Genomic DNA, 18,498 nt, shown 5'->3' with positions numbered 1-18,498 from the left:
GTCAAGTTCGTCTCGTGCCATGTGTCCATGTCCGTTCCCGGAGGGACGCTTGACACCTTATGTTGGCTAGCAGAAAGGCAATTTCTGCCTGCCACTCAAGCGTTTGAAAGGCACTATGCAAACGTGTGGTCACACAAAGTCCGAGAACCCGTGGGTGCCAATCACAGACGAGGAGAGGTCTTTTGGTGCCAGGCAAGGTAGAATTTCTCGGAGAGTTTAAGTATCCAGAGGGGATCCCAGGAGAGTGGGCCACAGAGGGAGGGAGCAGATACATACAGAAACAAGAAGGTGCACGCACACACACTCACACACACACACACACACACACACACACACACACACACAAAGACAGAGGGGAGACAGACAGACACTCAGACGGAGCTCTTCACTGCATGGCTTTTCTGCTCTTGAGCAAAGGAATTCAAGTCTAGCAAAGAGCTGGGTTTGCCGGACACTCCCCTGTCATGCCACAGAGCTTCGGGCTCTCTGTCCCCTGGAAGAAAAGTATCCAGCAACTTCGGCCACCATGCATTTCCTTGTACATTTTCTGAGAGTTCCCAGTGGTTAAAGGTCCCGAGGGAAACCAGATTCTGATTTTCTGATTTTGGAGCGGGAACTCCTGGCTCCAATGGCACAGGCATGCCAAAATAAAGTTAAAAACAGTAGTACTTGAAACGTTTCCCAATGTTTTACAATCCAGGGGTACTAACTTTCACTAAGATATATACTCAGAAAAGTTAACTGGTTCCATTTACATTTAATGGAAAATTGGTTTTATTATCATTATTCCCACGTTGGTCATCTGCCACTTGAACATGAATCAGAAAATAGATACTTAACCTCAAGATTTCTTAAACTCATTACATTCACATGTGTAAATTTTCCTTTCATTTATACTATTGCTTTTTTTTTAAAGGAGATGTTGGGGGTAGGAGTTTATTAATTAATTTATTTATGGCTGTGTTGGGTCTTCGTTTCTGTGCGAGGGCTTTCTCTAGCTGTGACAAGCGGGGGCCACTCTTCATCGCGGTGTGCGCGGCTCTCACTATCGCGGCCTCTCTTGTTGCGGAGCACAGGCTCCAGACGCGCAGGCTCAGTAGTTGTGGCTCACGGGCCCAGCTGCCCCGCGGCACGTGGGATCCTCCCAGACCAGGGCTCGAACCCGTGTTCCCTGCTTTAGCAGGCAGAATCTCAACCACTGCACCACCAGGGAAGCCCTATACTATTGCTTTAAAAGGATAAAGGCACATAGAATGTCAGTAATAATGTAAACATTGTTTTTCAGCCTTTTTGGAGACTTCTCAAACCTTTTATATGTTTAAGCTTTCAAAAAGGAACATGTAATTTGTTTAGCCTAACTGGAAAACAGTCACAGCTTGCGATGGAGAAATAACACATTGCTTAATTTTGAATACATTCATGTTCAAAGACACAAAGGAAAAGTTTAGGCAAACAGCACAATTCATCCTCCAAACAAAAGTTTTATGCTTGTTTAACTCAGCAGTATAATTAACAAGAAATATTTCATGAAATTTTTTTACTCTGAAAATTCTGAGCATTACATTTTAAACACAACTTCTACTTTTCAACTAACATTAACAACTATGAAAGTACTTTGAATAATTCCATGTTGTCATTTTCTCTGAATATTCATAAAGGGAAAGTTAATATATGCCTCTTCCCCCCAAACCAACATTTTTGTTTTAGTAGCAATCAAGCATCAATTAAAGAAAACAACTTAAACTTTTCCTTTGTAAAGAACATTTGGTACATAACTGAGTGTTATTTTTAATATCTGCTTTGGCCCTCTCATTCATATTGGCTTCCCGCATAACCTCCCCTGGAAGCCCCACAACCTGAGCTACTGTATGAGTCACGAGGAGCAAGGTAGCCCCCATTCACAGAGGGTGGAAACCCTGGTTGTTCTTGTCTTCCACGCTCACGACCACTTGAATAAGTATTACTTTGGCTGCTTGAGTAACCTTCCGGACCTCCTCCATATCCATCTGTTGTATTGCTATCATAGCGACTGCTTCCACCGTAAGTCACAGGGGCCCTTCGTGCTGCTGGTGCACCACGGGAGTCACCTGTGAAGTTAATGATTCATAAACTAAATTTAAACATTACAAATTTTTCTGGTATCATATAACATGACTTAAAGTGCTAAATATTTGAAAAGATAAGCTTTATCTGTCTCTGCTATGAAAATATAAACTATGTAGCAACAGTGAAGGGCTTTCACATTTATTTAAAAGAGCGAGCAATATTTTTCAGCCTAAGTAGTTTATTTTAAAGTAAATGTTATTTTCTGAAAATGGACTGAAATTCTCACTTTCATAACGTTCCTATGCTTCATACTTTTAATAGCACTCTACTGATTATTTGAAAATGTTAAAATAGGGGCTTCCCTGGTGGTGCAGTGGTTGAGAGTCCGCCTGCCGATGCAGGGGACACGGGTTCGTGCCCCGGCCTGGGAGGATCCCACATGCCGCGGAGCGGCTGGGACCGTGGGCCACGGCCACTGGGCCTGCACGTCCGGAGCCTGTGCTCCGCAGCGGGAGAGGCCACAACGGTGAGAGGCCCGCGTACCGCAAAAAAAAAAGAAAAATGTTAAAATAGTTTTTCTGTAATGAGAAAAAAAGATGAGACTGTCAATTTACCCTTCATTGCATTTTAAGTGAGCTATTAAGAAAACAATTCAAAGGTCTTTAATTTATCAAAAAGGCCATGCTAAACATAGTTTTACCTTTGAGGAATTGAAGTAAAATTAGAGTAAACAACGATCTGGTTAAGTCTAATTCTATGATTTACAGGTTGTAACTGCACTCCTACCGTAACTCCCATATGAATCCCTGTAAGACCTTCCACTTCGATATTCAGAATAATCTCTATCACGACTTCCACCACAGCCATCACGATCACTAAATTTAAAAGAATGTCATAGATTTAAATTACGTGTCACGATCACATAATTTAAAAGAATGTTTTTATTTGATAAAAACACAAAACTTTATATTACCTATGTTCTCCAGAGGGATGATCATTCCAAGAACTTGAATGTCCATAATAACGGTATGCATTGACTCTACGTGGTGGAGTATAATCCTTGCTGTCTCGGGAGCTTGGATAAGCTCTGCTTGAATAAGTTAAATAAAGCAGATAAAATTTTAAATGCAACTTATAATATCCAGAATATATAAAGAATTCACACAACAGAAAGACAAAAAATTTTAAACGGGCAAAGGACTTGAATATACTTTTGTTCAAGGAAGATACACAATAACCAACAAGGACATGAAAAGCTGCTCAACGTATTTATTAGGGAAATGCAATTCAAAACCAAAATGAAATATCTACTTTGCACCTATCAGACTGGCTATAATTTAAAAAAAACAAACAGAATATATCAAGTGCTGGTGCAGATGCAGAGAAACAAATCATGTATGTGCGTGGCAGAAATGTAAAATAGTACAGGCTCTGTGGAAAAGATTAGCAGTTCCTTAAAAAATTAAAGAATTACTATATGTCCCAGGAATTCCACTCCTAAGTATATATACACTCAAAAAGAATTGAATACAGGTACCCAAATGCTTGTACAGGAGTATTCATGACAGCACTATGATGGGAATAACCCACACAGATGGATAAACAAACCATGTTAACCACACATAAAATGGAATATTTAGTCAGCCAAAAAAAAAAAAGATCAGAAGTAGTGATTCACGCTACAGCATGAATGATCCTTGAAAACATTTATGCTAAGGGAAAGCTGGATAATAAAGGTCACATAGTGTTTGATTCCATTAGTATGATATATTCAGGATTAGATAAATTCATAGATAAGGACACAGATGGGCACCTACCAGGGACAAGGCAGGAGAAAATGGGAGTGACTGCTTATTAATTTTATTTTGGGGTAATGAAATGTTTTGGAACTGAACAGAGCTGGTGGTTGCATAACACTGTTAAGTGTACTAAATGTTACTGAATTGTTCACTTTTAAATGTTCAATTTCGTGTTAGGTAAATTTCAGCAAGAACAACAAAATTAACCATGGCTTAATTCATATACTGTGTTTTTTCTTACCTATCTTTAGTAGCATAACCACCATCTCTTCGTGACATATAGCCAACTCTCCGAAAAGAGACTGGCTCTCTGTGAGGAGAAGCTCCATAATGTCTTCCACGTGATACTGAGCCTTTAATTTAAAAATGCTTGTGTTTAAGTATCTCAAAATTGACAGTAATGTTTCCAGGAAAAATTCAAAAGTCTGATATCCTTCCTCTCTCCAAAATCATTTTAAAAAACTACTCCTTCTAAAATTCCATTTATGCACATTTTTGTTTCCCTTTAAATGATACCACTGAACATTTTATTTTCGGTACATCTCCCGTTCCCTATACATTTCACATACCCTTTCAATTACCAGCAGTAGGGAAAACTTCTCAAAATTTGAGCAAATAATTAATTTTTGGTAACTACTGTCACATATTCAATCACCAAGTGGTTGGCTCTCTCCTTTATGTGTACAACCTTAATTATTGACCTTTTATGATGATAGCAATAGTGACTTCTATTGTTTATTAGCAATAAAGGGCTCATTTGAAAAACACTGTACCACTTCCAAAATATGAAACTATCTCCCATAAATAATGTTCTCTTCATGTGTTAATTCTTATTCCTAATTCCTAGAGGTCACTAGGACGTTGTTTGTTCTCTTCTCTTGTTTGTTCACTAGGCTAACCATCTAATAATGGAAAGGGTAGGCTTCTTAGCTTCTGTTGTATTTTGAAGTCAATACCGTGCTACATTTGGCTTCATTAATATTCTACACATAAAATGGCAATTTGAAAATGACTGTTTCAAGTCCGTACCATATTAAGGATCAGAAAACAGTGCTAAAAAAGTTAAGAGCACAAACTACAGTTCATATGGCAAGTTTCAGTTATTGTTTATAATAATTAAATAAAAAACCAGGTGGCCAATATACATAGCTAAACTACTCTACAGACCAGAACATTCTCTCACAGGACATAGTTTTCATGAAAATTCTGATATTGAAACTATGTGATAAAGAAGCCTACTAACCAAAAAGTGTTAGCAACAACTTAAATTAAGAGGAATTCTATAGCAAACATGGACATACAAGCAATGTTTTCCCCACTGCACTGCTAATCACCTACTACATGTATAATTAGAAACTAAAAGATTATTTCCCAACCACAAATCAATCAATAAATTAGTGATTGGTAAACATGTTCATATACTTCTCACTTTCCATTTTGCTTAAACATTCTGTTTAAAATAGCTCACTTTCATTAATAAGAATCAACTGTCTCTGCATTACATAGCATTTACCTTGTCTTCCCATCCCACTACTGCTTGGTCTTTGAGCAGATCTTTTAGGAGGAGGACCTCCACTTCTCGAAGATGGTCCTCTTTTAACTGGAAAGGGTCCCCTGGAAGAACTCGCATTGAGACTAGGAGTATATCCACCACAACCTGTGTTTAAATGAAATCTTTTTAGTTAACTAGAATCAACATTTTTTCATTGGTCAAGTTTCACTTATTGTTATAAATTTTCACTAAACGATTACCCCAGTCTTCAGCTTTCATATTTGTCTAAACCAGTAAGATTGTTTGCTCATATGACACATAAGTTAGTACAGTTCAAAGACTTACTGTAGAAGTCAGTTTGGAAAATCTAGCAAGAAATTCAAGAACCACTGGTATGAAAGCAGTTTGGGGAAAAGAGAGAGAGTACAGAAAAACCTGGATAAATTAAATGTAAACCTGAATTTTTGATCAGTTTAGGAGGAAGATGATAAGTTATTAGTTATATAATTCTGGTGTCAAGGAAGCTTTTTTTTTTTTTTTGCGGTACGTGGGCCTCTCACGGTTGTGGCCTTTCCCGTTGCAGAGCACAGGCTTTGGACGCGCAGGCTCAGCGGCCATGGCCCATGGGCCCAGCCGCTCCATCCTAGGTATAGATCAAAACATTAAAAATAAAAAAGATGAATAAAAAATGCATTACCTAACAGTTAAGTATATACATACAAACAACCCCCTTTGCAGGAGAATATCTGCTTATAACTTTACAGTTGGCCCAGTACCCCTAGTTCTGCATCCATGGATTCAACCAACCTTGGATCACGTAGTGATGTAATATGTATGTATTGAAAAAAAAATCTGCTTGTAAGTTGACCCACAGTTCAAGCCTGCGTTATTCACAGATCAACTCTTAATGTTGATTTTTCAGTGAAAAGGGCTATGTTGCGTTCAATTTTAATAGTATTTAAGAAATGCACATTAAATACTGAAAATTTATGTTTTACCTTTCTAACCAGAAAGATGTTTAGATATATTCCAATTCCCCTGTAGTGCCACAGGCAAGAAAAAATGAGTATTCTTACACATGGCAGAATACGAACTGGTAAACTTTTCTCAAGATCAAGTTAGTGGGAAAAGAACAAAACTATGTTATCTTAAAATGGGCACACCCTTTAACTGAACTTTCAAAAAACATTTCCTAAAATTCACACATCTAATTAACACAAAAAGAAACCAAATGTTTTATTTCTGAAGACTGGTTATGGTTAATAGGTGAAGCAAAGGTGGTTAAATATATGGAAGTTTTTGAAATACAAAGTGCTTTTCCTCCTTTTCTTACTAAGTAGAAAACTTCTCTGAAAAAATTCAAAAAATATATTTTCAACGACTTTCTCCTCTAATACACACAGAAAGAAAACATACATGTTTCTGAAGCAGAGGTTTTTACTCTTTTCCTGAATCAAAGACACCTTTTAGAATCTAAAGCCCTATTTATTTCCCTAAGGTATTTTCCCCCAAATGCAAACAACAGACCCAGGGAGGAAAGCCTCATATCAAAATGACAATGGAGATTTGCTTAGATTTCTGAACACATACACTTAAGACAAATACTGCAAGGTGAAACCTAAAATATGAAGTGTTTATCCCTGAATTGTGGATATTCTGAGTGACTTTTATTTTCCGTGGTGTAGTTTTCAAGATTCTCTAGTATTTTTATGATGCAATAAGTCTACTCTCAGAATAAAATTAATCAATGTATTTTTAATAGATTATTAATGAATCATTGACTTAAACTCATATAAAGTTATTGGCCCTAAAGTGAAAAATTCTAATGTATGATCGATAGTAGTACACTCTGTAGAAAACTTCTTGAAGAAAAGAGGCAATTAGTAATAATGGTAAAAGAGACTGAATTTAGTTTAAAATTTATGCTATTTCCCTGTAAGGTGATTAACTTTTTGCATATTATCTAGTTAAGTCATTTTATAACTACAATAATTCTTTACCACTTAGAAATACTTCTGACTATCAATGTAATTCATCATCTAATAATTCTTACAGACTACTTTGCTCATAAAGGATGGAATAAAAACTGAGATGTTTCTATACAGTTAAACTTACGATTTTCCGGTCCTATGGCTGCAGCCTTGTATTTTAAAACATTACCCAAGTGTCCTCCACGTGAGGGATGCTCTCTTGCTCTTCCATTTCCTCCTCTTCCATTTCCTCCTCTTCCATTTCGTCTTCTTCCATTTCGTCTTCTTCCATTTCGTCTTCTTCCATTTCCTCCTCTTCCATTTCCTCCTCTTCCATTTCCTCCTCTTCCATGTCTCGGATTTCTCAGATGGCCCCTGTTTCTTGCAGGAGGTTGTGGTCTCTGTTTACCACCGCTGTCAAAAGATGGTTTGTTGGCTCGCTCTACTTTAATTGCTTTTCCATCCAAAGACTAAAAAGATTAAGTATAACATTAGTAACATTACATCAAATTTATTTACTACTGCACTAGTTCAAGATCAGTATTTTTTCCACAAAGCAAACATTTTCTTCTGAAATGACTGTGTCCTTCACCGTGCCAAATAAATGAGATTTAATTAGTAACAGTCTTTCAGTAAGTCATCCAACACAAAGTGTATGTATTGGCAGTTACAGCTCGCTGAAATGTCCTCTGGTATTAAAAGAAGATTAATACCTCTCACTTATCATGAGAGAATATACCCTTTTATTTTCTATAATGGATAACTAAACTCACTTCATTTCTGTACTTCTACCATTCAAAGTTTTCAGTGTCCCAAGGGTATATAAAAGTATACGTGTCATTTAAAAAATAAAATTATTCATTGGAATAATGGAATTATCCATTATTCAAAATGGTTATTCCTACTCTAATTATTTTTAGCATTTATTAAATATTAAGAGAAAGAAAATTTTCCAACATGATTGCTGTTCTGTATTTACTTCTAATAATTTCCCTGTTTTTTTTTTTAAATAGAGCACTTATTTGGTCCTTAACATCTCTTGCCTTATTCAATTGTTTAAACATGTCCCCAAAGAGTAACTTATTATAATACTACTTCATATTCTTATGTTTCAGAAATGCTTACATTTCTTAATCTTCCAACAGCTTCCTAAATTAACCTTCTATAGATGCCAAAGTGATTTTTGAAAACATAATTCAAATCATCATATAATTGCTCTACATAAAACACTCTAGCTGTTTCATGTTATTTTTGGAAAACAATTTTAAATGCTGAATTCCTACTAAGACTTCTGGTGGATATGGATGGGCCCTGGCCCAATACAAACAGCCTCAACAGCCATGTGTTCCCACCTTAGGGCCTCCTTTTCTGTTTCTGGGTCCAAAATATTTCCCATAGACTTATGAATGGCTGCCTCCCTCCCAACATTCAGGATATAACATTGTTAGATCTATATGTATAGAAATAGTGTCCACCACTCCCCTTAAGCTCTAATGAAATTACTTACTTTATTTCCCTTAATATTTTTGCATATGAAATTGCATTTATTTTTACTTGTATGCTTCTCATCTTTCACCCTAGAACACAAGTGTCCAAGAAAATAGGTATTTTGTCTTACCCACAACCATTAATCAATTGCTAAATCAATGCCTGCCAATAAAATATCTGTTGAATAAAGAAGTGAAGACTAATGTCTACACAGACTACGCGTTCTTGTGCTTGAAAACAAAGAAAATGGGGGTGGCGGATCACCATCAACTGTTCTTCATAACGCAACTTTATCTCTGCACCCAAAATAAAATCATGACTCAAAGTCAACTTTTAGGTACTACCATACCTTAAAATATGAAAGTAAAGTAAAAGGGTCAACATGTGCCAAGTGCCTGCAGCATACCAGAAACCAAGCTATAGAAAAAGGGAATTAATGTATGTGTTCCACACTATGAGAACTGAGAAGCACTGGAGGTAATTTTAACAATTAACAATTCACAGTATGATGAATATAAAAAGATATTACCTGCAATATAAAATGGGAAAAATATTACCTACAATATAAAAAAAATCTTGGAGCAAATATGCAATTAAAAGTACAGTTTTGGGCTTCCCTGGGGGCGCAGTGGTTGAGAGTCCGCCTGCCGAGGCAGGGAACACGGGTTCGTACCCTGGTCCGGGAAGATCCCACATGCCACGGAGCGACTAGGCCCGTGAGCCACAGCCACTGAGCCTGTACGTCCGGAGCCGGTGCTCCACAACGGGAGAGGCCACAACAGTGAGAGGCCCGCGTACAGCAAAAAAAAAAAAACCAGAAACAATATGGGATATTGGGGAGAGCTCTACAGGCTAAAACTTATTTACTTTTATGTTTGAATGCTAAAACAGGTTTAAAATATATTGTTAAAGCTAATGTTAATTTCAATCTCTTTCCAACCAGACAATCCAGTACTTATGTGACAAAAAGGAGAGTGAAGGCTTATATGGCATTATGTTAGTTTAAAAAATTAGAAAAAAGAGAAACAATCTAGAAATAGTATTAAATGGAGAACACAAAATATTATTAAAAGACTCTTACCTTTCCATTCATATCTTTGGCAGCATCCTTTGCATCTGCAGAATTCTCAAAAGTAATAAAAGCAAAGCCTCTAGACTTGTTTGTTACCCGATCCTTCATCAAAATAACTGTAATACACATAAATCTTTTTAATTTAAAATTTCACATAAAATTGAACTTTTCATATTTTCAAAATAATCAATCCTTTGACAATTTCTCATAAGGCCTCCTTAACTCAATTTGATGTTATGGACACAGTACAGTAACAACCTCCTGAAAGTTACTTAACACTGAAACAAAAAACAAAAACACATAAACCAAAAAAATCCTTTCCATTTTATATCATTTCCAGTATTTTAAAAATAAAGTCAATAATTTCAACCATTCTACAATTAGCATATCTCTTCCCATTTCATGTCCTATGACCACAGTATATTTAAAAAGCCCTGGGACTTCCCTGGTGGTCCAGTGGATAAGACTCCACTTTCCCAATGCAGGGGACACGGGTCTGACCCCTCTTCAGGCAACTAAGATCCACATGCCGCATGCCACTCGGTGTGGGCTTGATCCCTGGTCAGGTAACTAAGACCCTGCATGCTGCAAAGCACGGGTCGGGGGAAGAAAATAACGCTGCTTTTTTCCCTTCTCAGTAGTAGGAGCCCCTAAGGTGTACACTTTCCCTCATTGCCCAGTGCTTTCCTAATAAAAAGTAGAAACTTAAATAAAAAGTGCTCATGTGTTAAAAACAGAAAAAGCATTATAACCTAGCTGTCCAGTGGTGTATGTTTAATACACATTTGCTTTGAATAGATATATATATTGGTTCTAAAAATTACCTTCCATAATGTGACCATATTTCCCAAATACCACTTCAAGAGAATTTTCATTGGTGTCAGCATGGAGGCCTCCTATGAACAGTTTCCCAGGCTGATCTGCTTCCACCATTTTTCTGTAAGTAATTAAAAATATATCTTTATACTCATAGCAAAAAATAAATTATAAGCCAAAAGTATCAAACTATTACACCTGTTTAAAACTCAAGTAAAGTACCCAATATCAGTGAAATTATTTGCCATTTCTTACTTAAAAGAGAGGAAACTTGAAACACAAAGCAAAACAAGCACTGGCATAACAAATGCTCCATTTTTTATAGATCTCTTACAAAAACCTGTATGTAAAAATCAGATTAGAAGGCAACTGTAAATTCTTTTGAGCTGCAGGGTTCAACGCTTCATTTCCAAAAAACAACAAAAAAATAAGCAATAAAAAATGCTCCTGCATTCTACACATCTAACAGTTAATAAGTTTTATGAACTGTGCAGAAAATACCTTAAACATTATTTTCAAAATTTTCCCATCTACTCACATTTTTCTTGATTATGCATCAAATACTGTTTAAACTTCAAAAATGGTAAGTCATAAAAGCAAAGGAGGGAGTTACATCCTTTACTGAGGGAAATTTAAACTGTTTTACTTATACTGAGAGACTTTAAGAAACACTGGTCCGAAGAGAGTAACATACTTTATGTGCAAAATTAAAATCTGACAGTTTTTGTCAAGTGAATCAACATTTTGACATCTGATAACTAAAGTTACAGGTTTTAAATCATTTAAGTTAAAATAGTTAGGTATCTTGCCTCTATTGTTCAGTACCTCTGCTTTCACAAAGAAAACCCGTAAGGAAAAAAAAAGTGCACGTGGAACAAAATGGCGCCATGGCGTACGCTCCACTACCCGCAAGTGAGAGAAAAAAAAAAACTTAAACAGCAAAGAGGGTACGCGTTAATCAAAGGTAAATTTCTCAGTCCGCCCCCAGGTGTAAACAAGTTAAACAGCAAAGAGGGTATGCCGCTAATCAAAGGTAAATTATCTACTCGGTATTCCCTCCCACAGCATTTCAAACCTATCTCCACCCCTCTCCCCACCCTCTCAATTCACGGACAAAATCCAGGAACTTCACTGGCTTTCCACTGCTGCCTTGGGAACTGATTATCTGGAAGAACAAAACTTAAACGTACTGTTCAAGAACAACTGATAGACTTCTGGAGACAGTGTATATTCAGACATATGTCTACAAACACAACTTACTCGGCTCTTAAATCTTACAGAGAAAGCCTGAGAGAAAAATCAAAATCTGAATTACCATGCTTTCTCTGGGAACAGGAGAAGATACAGGTATCAACTCTTTCTCCTGAGGTATAAATTATTCTCTCCTCCCTAAAATGCCGAATTCCTTACCTTACTTTGTCCTCTTCTTCAGAAGTCTTCCTCCCGCGTCTCTTCAGACGACCGCTAAAGAAACTAACGGTCAAGAGCAAGCGCTCTACTTATAGAAAGATGATAAGGAACCGGATGTAGCGCTGGGTGGAAGAAGGGATGAGCTGCACTAGAGTTAGGGAAGATGAAAGATGTAGAGGTGGGGGAGGAGTGAAGAGAGACACTCGCGAGAGAGACTGGCGAGAGCAACTCGCGGGAGAAACTCTGAAGAAAACTGCAACGACAGAATGTGTTCTCTACTTTTTTACTGCATACATTTCCCAGTTGCTTTAATTTAATCAATATAAAGGAGAAGGACTTTCCTGGTGGCGCAGCGTTTGAGAGTCCGCCTGGTGAGACAGGGCACATTGGTACGTGTTCCGGTCCGGGAAGTTCCCACATGCTGCAGAGCGGCTGGGGCCGTGAGCCATGGCCGCTGAACCTGCGCGTCCGGAGCCTGTGCTCCGCAACAGGGGAGGCCACAAGGGAGAGGACTGCGTATCGCAAAAAAAAAAAAAAAAAAAAAAAAAAAAGTAAAAGGCAATTTGGGGGTATAATGTGAATTTCCATATAATCAGTAGGGAGAGTTCAGGGATTTTTTGATACATGAGAAATGGGGAGGACCAGATCATGAAGCATTTTGCTTGCTATGCAAATATGCTACCTACTTTATTTTTTAGTGGAACTGTTCAAATAATTTTAAACAGAAACGTGAATGTCTACAAGATAAAATGCATATGGTATTTAATATGATACAAAGGAAGGCAGACAAAAAGTAATCTAAGCTTCAAAATTTAGTAGTTATATGAAACTGGGGAAACTACCTAAACTCTTAAATTTACCCAGTCTACAGAAACAAGATCATAAAGAATGATCAGATAGGGTTATTGTGAGGGAAAATGATGTGCTGAGCACATTGAACACAACGCCTAAAAACATAATTCAGGGTTCAAAACAAAAGGGTGGAAATATTGTAATTACTTTTATATTAAGTGAGAGCCTGGGCTTAATTTGTAATCCTGCCTATTTTCGAGACTGGTCAAACTCATGATACTGCTTTTTTGGGGTTTTTTTTTTTGCTGTACGCCGGCCTGTCACCTTTGCGGCCCCTCCTATTGCGGAGCACAGGCTCCGGACGCGCAGGCTCAGCGGCCATGGCTCACGGGCCCAGCCGCTCCGCGGCATGTGGGATCCTCCCGGACCGGGGCACGACCCCGTGTCCCCTGCATCGACAGACGGACTCTCAACCACTGCGCCACCAGGCAAGCCCCGAAACTGTTTGTTTTCAATTATGTTCCTTTGCATATTTTGTATAAAGTAAATAATCATTGTATATTTTCACTAATAATAAGCCTAAAAGAGCATAGGAAGACATGACAGAACACACAAACGATTGGAGTGAAGAATAATTATTAACAAAAAGATATGAAAAATAATTAGTAGAAATCTTTGGTGGATAACAAATGATTTAACAGAAGACAGTTTACCAATAATTATTCAAGAAGTAGAAACCCCAGACGTAATTTATAGTCAATTCTAGGAGATAGCTGAAATTTTGCTAAAAAAGCTAGTATACTGATGATAAATATAAATAAATGCTATTACTCAGATGACAAAGCTTGTGTGTCAATACTGTTTACAGACATAACCTCTAAAGATAGCATGCACAAAATGTATGACAATACAAATGGTAATGAATTAGAAACAGGGCCACTTCCTTTCTGGGAATAACTACTGCAGACTAACTGGTCAAATAAAAATATCTAATAAATATTGTGGGCTGGCTACTATAGAAAGTGCTTCATTTACTTATGAATTTAACTATCTCATTTGATTATTGCCACAGTCCTATTGACTGCTATTCTTATCCTCATTGTACAGATTAAAAGCTTTTTTCCTCAGGTATGTGCAACACTTTTTGAAGAAGAAAACAGTAAAATTCTTTGAAATACTTGAAAAATGACTTGAGCAACTGGAGATGGATGTTCTAATATGACTTCCATATGACCTTAAATAATATGTAAATAATATAAATAATGTGAATGAAAATTATAAGGTTATATCATACATATGTATTAAGGTATCTATATTTATATATGTATATATCTGTGTATATTACATATTTACTTATATATAATCTGTATATACATATTACACATATTGCATTCTCAATTAGATTTTTAGAGTTTATTTAGAAGAATTAACATTCAGAGATTTAGAGCATATTCTAACAAAGGGCCTCCTCTCTGGATATTAAAGAGGATTATAAAGCCATGATAAATGGAATGATTTAGTGAACACACAGAAAAGTAACAATCAGAAAGCATGTCCATAATAATAAAGGAACAACTGGTAATTTTAAAGTGTTCTCGATAAAACAGAAGGCAAAGCGCAATCAATACATTTTGCTATCGAATTTTTAGATAATATTGTGGGTAGAGGAACATGTTGGATATGTTGCATCTGCATGGATTGATTCAAGACTGCATGGATAGATTCAAACAGCAAAATTCACACTATAGGAGACTATATGGGATAATCAATCTGGTTTTATAATAAATTGTAAAAAAAATAAAGAATTGAAGGGGGAAACTGTTTTAGAAAACAATTAAAAACATTTGAACCAATTGCAAAGTTCAAACCTTATTTGCATTTTATTTCAGTGAAACTGAAAACATTTTTAGTTTGCCATTTATGAGAAAAATGGAAATTTGAACATACTTGATATTTAATGATTTTTTAGAAATTATTAATATCCTTGTGGGTCTTTTTCTAGTAATGTGATGGCCTACAATTGTCCATTACATATCTACTGGCTTGGCTTGACCAAACGGTAATCAGCCTTCTCTCCTCCTCACAGTGTGCTAAACTTTGACCTGCCCCTCAACTTCGGGGAATCACTAATATACTAAGGTCAGAACATATTCCGTAACAGCTTATTCTGAGAATCAGCTGGCAGGGGAAACATTTTCTATTAAAATACCCCTATTTTACCTCCTGCTCAGCCCTCTGCTTCTGTCCCAGTAGGTTTCTGCTGGCCTTGCTCATCCTTTCCTCTTAAAAAATACTTTTTCTACTTGATTTTGAAATACTTGAAGATTCTGAAATCAAAGTGTTCTTCTATTCAATCGTCTTTGTGAATAAACTCTTTCCTTACCTAGGTCTTAATTTGGTTTTCAGTTTTCTGGTGCTATGACGCAGATAAAGTGTTGAGAGCCTTTTGATCTTTATCATCCTGACCAACAGTGCTGCCCAAACCGGAGGGGTTCCAGCCCAGGATTTGTGTCTCAAATGAAAAAGTGTAAGTGTTACCCTTGAGTAGAACTCCACCCTAACTGAGGCCTTAAACAGAGGTGTTCTCTCTCTGTTGCCCAGGAGTGGATAGCATCATGAGACAGATAGTTCTTGACAGATAGTTCTTGTTCCCCAAGAACATGGCACCAAGCAGGTGACATCAGGAGTTAGTCAGCTTCTACCCAAGACACTGGAACAAGGTCCCCAGCTTCCAGGAATTCCTTATCTTTCTACCCTCACCGTTTTAACTGTCTTTCTTTGCTGATCTTTCATCTCTGTCCACTCCACCATCACTTTTGCTATGCATATAACTGATCCCATTACAACTGTAGCTCTCCATAATAAGCCTCACGTTGTATTACCTAGTTTTAAATTAATTTTTCATAGGAATAGAGTTGATTTACAATGTTGTGTTAGTTTCTACTGCACAGCAAAGTGAATCAGTTATATATACATATGTCTCCCCTCTTTTCTAGATTCTTTTCCCACATAGGTCATTCCCTGTGCTATACAGTATGTCCTTAGTCTCTGTTTTCTATATAGTAGTGTGTATATGTCAATCCCAATCTCCCAATTTATCCCTCTCCCTCCCTTCCCCCCTTGGTGTATTACCCCTCTTTATCTTCTTCCTTACATGAGCTGTTTCCCCCGTAAGAATTACTCTGTCCCTTCAAGGAGCCCCAGATGTATACTATTTCTTCCCATCATTCAGAGCTAAACCTCACAGTCCTACTTCTGATTATCTACCCACTTTCCTTTGGAAACCTGCAGTTCTCCCCAAATTGCTATACTGTCTCAGGTTTAAGGGCATCCTTTGTGTTGACACTTAGTAAGGGGAAACTTTAGATTTTCTCTGTAGACTTCAATACTTTTTAGAAAAAGCAATGCATATTTCCACTGTAACATAACCAACAGCTGTTTCAAAGATCTAGGTATTTTAAATTATACGACTTTGCCTCAATACAAATATTTACACTATTATTACGGGAGGTCAAAGTACATATTCCTTACCTTGTTCTTTTAATACAGTATACTGAGAAGGTCCTAAATACAATTTAACCTTTACTTGGAACTGTGTCCTGCCATCAAAAACTTGGGAACTTTCCTCTTCCAAAATGGATGGGACAGTACTTTCATCAAAAGGGTCATATGAACTCTGAAGTATAAACCCATCTGACAACCATTTTCATGAACTCTAGGTAACTCCTAATGAGACATATTTATGACTACTTTGCATATTAGTATCTTTCTGCCAGATGAGCTGGTATCTGTTATCTAGCTAATTAGTCCCTATCAAATCTTTAACTAGATTATCTTCTTTCCTCACGTTAACTACATTTTTACCTCTGATTTAAGTTTTCTAGGAACCTGATAAATCTACAAAGACATGTGACAACTACAACTTAGGTGCAGAATTCCACCTAACCATGCATGTGACCTTTCTTGGTCACGAGGTTCTCAAGAAGCCTTAAAAGAAGAGTAAGAGATTGAGAGTTCAATTAAAAATTTGACTATTGCAGCAGAAGACAAACAAGCAACCTTTACTCTTGGAGCTTGTGCTGTGTAGGCCATTCAGAAAGGTCACCAAAACTCCTGCATCTTCCATGTTCTCCTTTAGTAAATAACTATGACTGTGGGCAATCTTATCGAAACTACCAACATCATCACCAGAGAACTCCAGAACTCCACTGAGTATTCCTTCATAATTGACTGGCATTGAACATGATTCTGGCTTCCTGCCTGTGGCCATTCTGTTGTAGCTGGAAGTACCTTCTCTGCATGTTTGCTGAAACCTCTCTGTTGTCTATGCCATCACCAAAACATTCAGACATCTCCTGAGCTTAGTCTTCTATGGTATTGTCCCTTGTTCCTTGAACTGAGTCTGCTTACCCTCAGGAATGTGTAGATCTCCTGAGCTGAGTCTGGACCTCTGAGGAGGGTCTTTGTCACCTAGGGTGGACCTAGGTTTCCTTGTGTTGAGTGTGAACATGTTCAGGTATTGTTTGGAGATAACTGAGCTGAGCTGATTGGGTCCCTGTGCTGAGTCTAAATGTCTTATGTGGATTTGTCATCTTCTGTGTTAGTTTTTCGTGCATCTTTATGTGGATGGAAGATCCATAATTTGAGCTGGGAGCCACCTACCATGAAATTTGAGGTCCTCGATCTAAGTGTGGCTATCCTGAGAATATCTGGTTTACCTGCGCTTTTTAATGGGCCCAATAGGTTTTGGTTCCCTGTTATGGGTATGGGTATACTGTGGTGGGACTGGGTCTTCAGATAAGGGTCTAAGACCCCTGTGATGTGGCCTGGGCATGCCTTAACTGAATTGGGGTCTCATAAGGTGGGTGTGGGATCTGTTAACATAGATCACTGGCCCCCAAACTGACTCTGGGTCACCTGACTTGCATCTGCAGTAACTACAGCTGCATTTGTGTTCTCTGATTGTGGCTTGGGATCTCTTGAGCTTACCTGGGGTATCTGAAGCTGTCTGTAGTCCCCTGAGGTGGGTATGTGATCCCTGAGCTGAGTATGCACCCCCCTGGAGTGGGTCTGGGGATTTTGTGAGTATCTGAGTCTCTGTGGTGTTTTTTTTGAGGATGTCTGATAGACTTCTGGAGACAGTGTATATTCAGACATATGTCTACAAACACAACTTACTCGGCTCTTAAATCTTACAGAGAAAGCCTGAGAGAAAAATCAAAATCTGAATTACCATGCTTTCTCTGGGAACAGGAGAAGATACAGGTATCAACTCTTTCTCCTGAGGTATAAATTATTCTCTCCTCCCTAAAATGCCGAATTCCTTACCTTACTTTGTCCTCTTCTTCAGAAGTCTTCCTCCCGCGTCTCTTCAGACGACCGCTAAAGAAACTAACGGTCAAGAGCAAGCGCTCTACTTATAGAAAGAGGATGAGGAACAGGACGTAGCGCTGGGTGGACAAACCGAGTAGCCGCACTGGAGTTAGAGAAGATGAAAGACGTAGAGGTGGGGGAGAGGCGAAGAGAAAAACTCGCGAGAGCAACTGGCGAGAGATTCTCGCGAGAGCACCTGGCGAGAGCAACTCGCGGGAGAAACTCTGAAGAAAAGTGCAG

General features: G+C 37.8%; 1 protein-coding gene across 2 annotated transcripts; it reads right to left on the bottom strand.

Annotated features, from left to right (window-relative positions):
• Positions 1-1,688: 1,688 nt before the first annotated feature.
• LOC117310603 (RNA-binding motif protein, X chromosome-like) lies at positions 1,689-10,800 on the bottom strand. Of its 2 annotated transcripts, none has more exons than XM_033850319.2 (9): positions 10,692-10,800; positions 9,877-9,983; positions 7,650-7,777; positions 7,498-7,553; positions 5,359-5,502; positions 4,087-4,198; positions 3,020-3,145; positions 2,833-2,921; positions 1,689-2,087 (listed from the first exon to the last, which is right to left on the bottom strand). In XM_033850319.2, the coding sequence occupies exons 1-9, from the start codon at positions 10,798-10,800 to the stop codon at positions 1,810-1,812; spliced, it is 1,149 nt and encodes a 382-aa protein (XP_033706210.1). In that variant the 3' UTR covers positions 1,689-1,809. The 2 variants fall into 2 exon arrangements, with proteins under 2 accessions (XP_033706210.1, XP_033706211.1); XM_033850320.2 differs by having other exon boundaries at positions 7,498-7,560; positions 7,681-7,777.
• Between the last annotated feature and the right edge of the window lie 7,698 nt (positions 10,801-18,498).

This window comes from Tursiops truncatus, assembly GCF_011762595.2.
Source record: "Tursiops truncatus isolate mTurTru1 chromosome Y unlocalized genomic scaffold, mTurTru1.mat.Y SUPER_Y_unloc_1, whole genome shotgun sequence".
NCBI classification, from domain to species: Eukaryota; Metazoa; Chordata; class Mammalia; order Artiodactyla; family Delphinidae; genus Tursiops; species Tursiops truncatus.
Note: the sequence above shows the minus strand (reverse complement) of the source record. Positions and strands in the feature narration are given on the sequence as shown.